General features: G+C 47.8%; 1 protein-coding gene across 1 annotated transcript; it reads right to left on the minus strand.

Moving 5' to 3' along the window:
- Nucleotides 1-837: 837 nt before the first annotated feature.
- Nucleotides 838-3,731, minus strand: RPS25 (ribosomal protein S25). Its single transcript, XM_075581488.1, has 5 exons — nt 3,576-3,731; nt 2,688-2,783; nt 2,220-2,403; nt 1,533-1,631; nt 838-908 (listed from the first exon to the last, which is right to left on the minus strand). Exons 1-4 carry the CDS (start codon nt 3,576-3,578, stop codon nt 1,537-1,539), a joined length of 378 nt encoding a protein of 125 aa, XP_075437603.1. The 5' UTR covers nt 3,579-3,731; the 3' UTR covers nt 838-908; nt 1,533-1,536.
- Between the last annotated feature and the right edge of the window lie 4,768 nt (nt 3,732-8,499).

Consider the following 8,499-nt stretch of genomic DNA (forward strand, 5'->3'; position numbering starts at 1 on the left):
TTTTTACAATGCAGTGTTTATTTTTATATTTTCAACAAAACACGGGTAGGTGACTGCCTGGATAGGTGAGCAAGTGGCTGATCTTGACATGAGTGGGTGCTGCTTCCTTGCCCGCCAGACGCTTCCCTCCCTGGCTTCCCTACGGCAGGATGTAGGTGTGGCTGGGGGCGCGCGAGACTGGCAGGCCAATTCCATGGCACCCTTTAAAAATAAAAAAACCTTCCCCGGCACGCCCGACCTGTGCTGGAAGGGATGTGGTCAAAAGGGGGCCATGGCCCACATTTGGACAAAGATCCAGAAGCTTCCCCCCCCCACCCCCCGCCTCCTATCCTAACCGCAGCCAGATGCTCAATAGCGGCGGCGTGGAAACACACCAAAGCCCCAGCGAGAAACACGGTGTTGAGAAGAATAGACGAGGTAAAACTGCCAGAGTTGTCCCAATCTTCAAAAGTGGGGACAGAAGCACTGTCAAACTACAGGCCAATCTCACTTCTCCCAATCCTATCCAAAGTCATGGAAAAATGTGTCCACTCCCAATTAAGCGATTACTATACCAAGACAAATTTCCCTAGCCAATTCCAATCTGGCTTTCGTCCCAAACACTCCACCGTAACTACCCTGCTATAAGTTTGCAATGAAATCCAGTGTGGAATGGAACAGGGACAACTCACTGGTGCAGTATTCCTAGATTTTGCAAAGGCTTTTGATATTGTTGATCATGCTATCCTGCTTAAACTCCAGAGCTCTGGTACAGGGAAGCACGCTCGCTGCTTCTCTGCACCACCCCCCGCCCAAATTCCAAGGCGACCTTTTTCCAACCAAGACAAACGCAAACCGTTGTATTTAGAACAGTTTATTTTCTTTTATTACATTTACATAGAAAATTCTGTGATGACCAGTCCCACATCCTGCAATGGAGAGAAATCAGCATTAGAACAGGCACAGCTCCAGCTAAAGTGTTTACAACACCCCCACAGGCCCCCCAAACCCAGAAGCCCCAATACTGTGCACTCCATGCTCCTCTAAATAAACCAAGCCTAGTTACCAAAAGTAAGCCAGTGCCGGAGAAGCCGGCGCTGCAGGTGTTTGTTTGGGCATTAAACAATTAAAGTTTCCCAGAAGACTGAAGGATGGCGCAGGACTCCACGGTCTCATATTCGCAGTTCCATGCTATAGGACCAGGACCAGTGTACAAATAGTACAAAAGCATCCAGAGACTCGGGAGCGGGGTTTATTTCACCTGACTACTTGTCAGAGGTCAGTGTGTTCAGGAGTTTGCACAGGCAAATCCCTCCCCTTCACTGGCAGCCCAAGGTTAGGGTGGGCACCATGGGTATAGAAGACTGTCTAACAGTCCAGGACCCCGAACATATGAAATGTGTCATTCATATACAGAGCAGACCGCTCCGCTCCTAGCATGGTTATATTAGTTTAAGGAAGATTCCGATTGGCTATGCTCTGAAGGTTAGTGACCCTGTAGCAGTGTGTTCCCAGCTCAGGGTGGGACTAAGACCCCGGACCCCCAGCCTCACCTGTCTAAGCCTCCTCAGTTCCGGGCGGGGCATCTCCTCCCTTGGTGTTCCTCGTGTAGATGACCTGAGCCCGGTGCTTGGACACCAGTTTAATCAGACCTGGAGGGACGGAGAGGGAGCGGTCAGCTGGCACCAAGCAAAGACCAGCTACAAGCCGGCAAGCTAAAGCTCTGGGGAATCCATGCACAAAATGAATAGGAAGCTTCAAGTCAAAAGACCACCGGGTGCCAATTAGCATGTTCTTACCCAGAATCCTTACCTGCAGATTGTCAATTAACACCACTGACAGCAAAGGGTTAACATCCCATTTATGCATCATTTGAACAGAGCCTCAGGCACATCACTGCACAGTATAAAACCAAAACTACAACCCCCAGCAGCCCCTGCTGCTACACAGCTTTGGGATCCTTGGTGAACCGTATAATAACAGCAGGGGTTACTGGGAGTTGTAGTTCTGCTCCTATTTTAGTGCACAGCAGGACACAAGGCTCTGCACTGAAAAAAAACATCTCCCAGCAGCCCCTGCACATAGCAGCAGGGAGTGCTGGGAGCTGCAGTTCTGCTTCCAACTGAGAAATGAATCACTGAATGCTGCCGCTCGTTCCTGTGTCACCGCTCGTTCCTGTGTCACCACATGCCTCCAGTGAGGCAGAGGGCACCCCAGCCCCGTCATGCGCCCAGACTCACCCTTGTTGAGCAGCTCCTGCAGGGCAGCCCTGGCCAAGGAACCCCTGATCTTCATCCTTTCGGACACCACGGCGGGGGTGATGAGCTTGTAATTGGGGACCTCTTTGCACAGCTTGTCATACGTGGCTTTGTCAAACAGCACAAGGTTGTTCAGCTTGTCCCTCACTTTCCCCTTGGACCACTTCTGCTCGGGACAGGAGACACGGCATGAGCATTCATCATACAGCTGGACAAGCACTGGAACAGGTGCTGCCGCTGAAGTGGACCCAAAACCACCACCCTGCTCTCCTCGGGCAAGCATCTATCTGCACCCAATAATTAGATTGCAAGCTCTGCAGGGCATGGCTGCAAAACTATTCACAGTGCCATGCCCAATATAAACACGTTATGTGTGGTAACAAAGTACAAGGCTGCAGAGAGCGTGGGAAGCTGAGGGTCCCCTGTCCGTCCCCCCACCGGGACACATACCTTCTTCTTGGCTTTGCCCCCAGACTTGTTGACCGGGTCCTTGTCCTTCTTGGCAGACTTGCCCGCATCCTTTTTCTTCTTGTCGTCTTTAGGCGGCTGGATGTGGGGTAAAGGGAACGGGAAAAGTTACTGAGCGGGAAGCAAGCGTTTACACGGGGAGAAGGGCTGGGACCCCCTGCCCAATGCCAGCCAAGACCCTCACTTTAATAACCCCCTATGCTGCCAAGCAGGCCTGCAATGTGTCACTTCTCCACCCAGGCTGTGAAGGAGTTAATTTCATATGCACTGTCACGTATATATCCAGATATACTCAGGGATAGTTTCCCTATACCTGCCCTGGGCTTAAACACCGTGTGATGCGTCCAGTAACCGAAGACGATGAGAATTAAAGGAAGAAGAAAGTAACTATATTTATATCTAGATATTTACACGACACGATGTAAATCAGACAAACTTCCCCACTGCCGGATAATACCGCAGGAGCGCGCTGTTAGTGTGCGAGAAAAGGAGCAATAACCACATCGGTGTGTAGATATAAATATATATATTTCTGCATGTGGAAATCTCTAGTGAGAAAATACACCTGTTTAAGTAAACCTCTAGAGACGTGTGTGTGTGTGTGTATATATATATATATATATAGAAGCAGCGCAGGGACTTCCATCCGCAGCAACTAGCGGCCCCAGCTCCCCCCGCAGGCCTCCCCTTACTGGGCCTCCCCTCTCGGGCCGCCCGGTCCCCTTTCTGGGCCTCCCCGGCTCTTTAGTTCCCCCTCCCTGGTCCCCTCTCAGGCCTCCCCTGTCCCCCTTGCGGGCCTCCCATCACCGGCTCCCCCCCCAGCCTTCACGGCTCCCCTCTCAGGCCTGTCCCCGGTCCCCGGCTCCGCACCATGCTGCTGCTCCTGCAAGATGTCGGACAGAAAGGAAGTGATCTTGCGCCCGCAGCTCAGGAAACCCCGTGCGGGGGGAGGGGCTTCCGCTTCACAGAACTACAACTTCCGGCCGGAGGACTACCCAAGAACTACAACTCCCGGCATGCCTAAGGGGCGGGGAGGACACTCATCACGTGCTCTGTGAAGCGAGGCGGGTCTGGTGACGCCACCTGAGTATATTAAGTGGTGAAGCAGGAAATAATGTCACATTTGTATCATCAGTCTCCCAGGAAACAGCAAATACCCATTAATTACATTACTTCCAGGAAACAGCAAACGCCCTACTATGTATTTATTTATTTATGTATGTATAAAAAGTGTCACAACAATGAATGACATCCTTAATAGTATATTTATTTGGTTCATTGGTGTGAAAACACAGACATCTCATGGACCGGCCTTACATCTGCCGCATGAATGTGATCCTACTGGCTCAGTGCCCAGCCATGTTCTGTTGAGTTTTTGCTGACAGTGGTTCTGTACCAAAATATCCTTAAGATTCAGACTTCTCCTGCAGGTCATCTTAGGAACAGGTTTTAGGACTTTGTTTGGATCTTGATCATTCATCAGTATGTGCCAGCGTTGGTGAAAGATATTATTAATTGCAGCCACTGGTCACTATATTAATATGGTGATATTAACACTATAAAGTTTATAGGTACGTTTAGTGACCAGTGGGTGCAATTAATAATATCTTTCACCAACGTTGGCACATACTGATGAATGATCAAGATCCAAACAAAGTCCTAAAACCTGTTCCTAAGATGACCTGCAGGTAGGGTTGCCAGATGTCCGGTATTGAACTGGACTGTCCTGTATTTGGACACTGTCCAGTAAAAAATGAGAGGTACTGTAATACTGGACATGTATGTGTCCAGTATTTTCCTCCCTGGACATAGTGACCTGACGCACCTTTCACCATTGAGTCCAGTATTTTTGGAGAAGCCACCTGGCAACCCTACCTGCAGGAGAAGTCGGAATCTTAAGGATATTTTGGTACAGAGCCACTTTCAGCAAAAACTCAATGGAACATGGCTGGGCACTAAGCCAGTAGGATCGCATGCATGCGGCAGGTGTAAGGCCTGCAAACATGGACCTACAACCAAGGAATTTTTTGACACCAATGAACAAAATAAATATACTATTAAGGATTTAATTAATGGTAACACGTGTTGGCAGAACATAACGGTGTCAGTGATGCACTCATGTTCATTGGTATTGAACATGTACCCTGGGGCACAAGAAAAGGTGACTGGGACAGGAGGTTACTCCAGAGAGAGTGTAAATGGATCTACACACTGAAGACACTCAGTCCCGCTGGCCTGAATGAAGGATTCATATATTCTCCATTTCTGGAGGTTACTGAATGTACATCTGTGGTCTCGTACTAATATATTTTTTGTTTTCAAGGAGGGGATCCAGGTATATAGTAATCAATTTTAAATTTAGATGTTCGTTTTGACCTAACAAGTGCAGACAGAACAGGTTAGTACACTCCTACATGCTATACTGTGAAGGGGTCGCTGAGATTGATTCAATACATGAAGACCTTGAAATTGAAAATATTGGTTAAGACTTAACTGTGCATGAAGCAATAAAGCAGAAAAGCAAAAAGTAAACAAGTTGTTTGGCTTAATTTGTGCTTACTGATATGGTTCTGCTGTATGTATTAAGCATTCCATTGATTTCCTAATACAGGCAGTCCTCGTTTTACAACGTTTCGCTTTACAACGAATGGCTTATCCAACGCTATGCAATGCATACCTATGTTCATTTTTACAACGCCAAAGCGGCTTATCCAACGCTCTTACGACGCTTTGCAAAGTTGTTTATGTGTATATAATATATATTATACTATATAATATATTATTATATTGTTATATTATATATATAATACAGTATATACACTATATAATGTATGTGTGTGCTGCATATCTTATTGCTTGCGTAAAATATTTGGTGTATTTTAGTGTTAAAAATGCCTTCAGGAAGGGAACCTTTCATTTAAACAGTGTTCCTATGGGAAAACGTGTTTCGCTTTAAGACATTTCGCTATCCAACGCCATTTTGAGTAACGCAGTGTCTGATAACCGAGGACTGCCTGTATATGGTTATATAGCTATATAACTATTAGGATGGTCACAAGTCAGTAACAAGAATACATGGTTCTTAATGAAGTGTTTTGGCATACCATGTAATCATTTATTTATGCCTATTTGTATTGACATGGATCTGCAGTCTGTACCGAGCATTATATGGATCTCACTACATAGAAAATGGATATACGTCAACTGTTTAATATGACTGCACTAGGGCAGGGGAGCGCAAACTTTTAGTGCTGCGCCCCCATCTCTCTCCCCCCCCCCCACGCCTACCTTCATCCACGTCAGATGACGCTGCGGGGTCATGTGATGTCACGTGACCCACGGCGTCATTTGACGTGTGTGACGCAACACAGCCGTCTGAATCCCGGTAAGTAAACAGTTGCAGGGCCCCACGCGATCCCCTGGCATTTCATTTAAATGCCAGGGGGAAGAGCGCGGGGCCTCTGCAACCACCCGCGCCCCCCCCCCCAGCAAAACCTCCCGCCCCCCTTGGGTGTCACGCCCCCCACTTTGCGCACCGCTGCACCAGAGTCCACTCAGACAAGTGGTGACTATAACTTTAAGTACAAGTTTTCTCTTCTGTCAACAAGAATTAGTTAGGTGTTTGCTACACCTAGGCACGCCTCCGTTTAGGTGCCAAATAGCGATAGGTTGGATACTGTAGTCACGACCCTTAGTTGAGGCATAAATAATACTTACAGACGAAATACTGAACTCCTCCTTCCCTTGAGAACGCGCGTACCTGCCGCGTGAAACGTACGTCGGGTCGTGACGTCACTGCGTTGGCGTCCTAGAGGAAGTAGGGCGGATCGGCTTCTGGATGCACTGGTTGTATAGTGATGCAATAACATGTATCTCTACTGGGCTAATTTGTAGCAATGAGGTTCATAGTTTATAGCTACAATTGCTAGTATATCCAATTACGGTGGAGTGTTTGGGCGAAAGCCAGATTGGAATTGGCTAGGGAAATTTGTCTTGGTATAGTAATCGCTTAATTGGGAGTGGACACATTTTTCCATGACAGGATAGTATTGGGAGAAGAGAGATTGGCCTGAAGTTTTGTCCCCACTTTTGAAGATTGGGATAACTCTGGCAGTTTTTCAGGTCTTGGGGATATGGCCTGCAGACAGGATAGAGTTGACTATGGAAGCACTTAGTTTGGCAATAGCTGGGGCACCAAGTCTTAGGAACTTAGATTGTAGTAAGTCAGGTCCACATTGGTTGCTTAGTTTTAATTTGAGGAGCGCTTGTGTAATCTCCTCTTCAGATCCAGGGACAAATGGAAAATTATGAGAAATGCCATGTCAGGCCCATGGGGGCAGTGTGATACTCAGTACTAATATACTCACAGTGCCAGTGCTTATATACCCAGAATTTATATACCCACTGCAACAGTATTTATATACAAACAGTACCAGGTGTTTAATCTGTTTTTTAAAATCCTTTTGATCTTATTGTAAGCCAATGGGCCGTTGTCCCGAAACCCCAAATATCCCCCATGGTCCCTTGGGCTGATATCTCGGGTGAGCTGACAAGACCCAGCTCCTGTTTATTTTAGTATATGAGAAAAATCCAACACAGATCCCAGGATCACCCCAAAGTGACCGAGTGGGAGATCTGGGAAGCACAAAGTCCGAGAGAGGTGACAGGTCAGAGCTAAGAGTGGTGACAGTTTATTCATTTGCTACAAATTTACACTGCAATGCAAAGTATATAAGAGGTCAGATTATAAAGCAGTGCAATGCTCTGCAAGGATCTGTATGGGTTTTCAAAATAAACACATCTAAGGTCTATGCAATGATCTGCATGTGAGATGCTCTGCAGGTCTGGATGTGGGTATGCAATTCTCTGCAGATCTGGATGTGAGATGCTCTGCAGGCCTGGGTGTGGGTATGCAATTCTCTGCAGATCTGGATGTGAGATGCTCTGCAGGTCTGGGTGTGGGTATGCAAAGCTCTGCAGGTCTGGATGTGAGATGCTCTGCAGGTCTGGGTGTGGGTATTCAATGCTCTGCAGATCTGGATGTAATACTCTGCAGCTCTGGGTGTGGGTATGCAATGCTCTGCAGATCTGGATGTGAAATGCTCTGCAGGTCTGGGTGTGGGTATGCAATGCTCTGCAGATCTGGATGTGAGATGCTCTGCAGGTGTGGGTATCCAATGCTCTGCAGATCTGGATGTGACATGCTCTGCAGATCTGGGTGTGGGTATGCAATGCTCTGTAGATTTGGATGTGAGATGCTCTGCAGGTCTGGGTGTGGGTATGCAATGCTCTGCAGATCTGGATGTAAAATTCTCTGCAGCTCTGGGTGTGCGTATGCAATGCTCTGCAGATCTGGATGTGAGATGCTCTGCAGATCTGGGTGTGGGAATGCAATGCTCTGTAGATCTGGATGTGAGATGCTCTGCAGGTCTGGTTGTGGGTATGCAATGCTCTGCAGATCTGGATGTAAGATACTCTGCAGCTCTGGGTGTGGGTATGCAATGCTCTGCAGATCTGGATGTGAGATGCTCTGCTGATGTGGGTATCCAATGCTCTGCAGATCTGGATGTGAGATGCTCTGCAGATCTGGATGTGAGATGCTCTGTAGGTCTGGGTATGCAATGCTCTGCAGATGTAGATGTGCAATGCCCTGCAGGTGTGGGTGTGAGATGCTCTGCACAGTGGGCTGCCTGCACTTTGCCATGAGGCTGGCAGGAGAGAACTACATCTCCCATGAGCCTCCGGACCCGGAAGTGACGCGCACCGCTTGCAGGCGCCTACGGACCCGGAAGTG

Source organism: Ascaphus truei, unplaced genomic scaffold (assembly GCF_040206685.1).
Source record: "Ascaphus truei isolate aAscTru1 unplaced genomic scaffold, aAscTru1.hap1 HAP1_SCAFFOLD_1365, whole genome shotgun sequence".
Classification (NCBI taxonomy): Eukaryota; Metazoa; Chordata; class Amphibia; order Anura; family Ascaphidae; genus Ascaphus; species Ascaphus truei.

Coding starts and splice junctions, on each gene's coding strand:
- RPS25 (XM_075581488.1), bottom strand. Junction 2,404..2,687: donor GGGGCAAAGCCAAGAAGAAG/GTATGTGTCCCG, acceptor TGTCCCGAGCAG/AAGTGGTCCAAGGGGAAAGT. Junction 1,632..2,219: donor GCAGGAGCTGCTCAACAAGG/GTGAGTCTGGGC, acceptor CCGTCCCTCCAG/GTCTGATTAAACTGGTGTCC.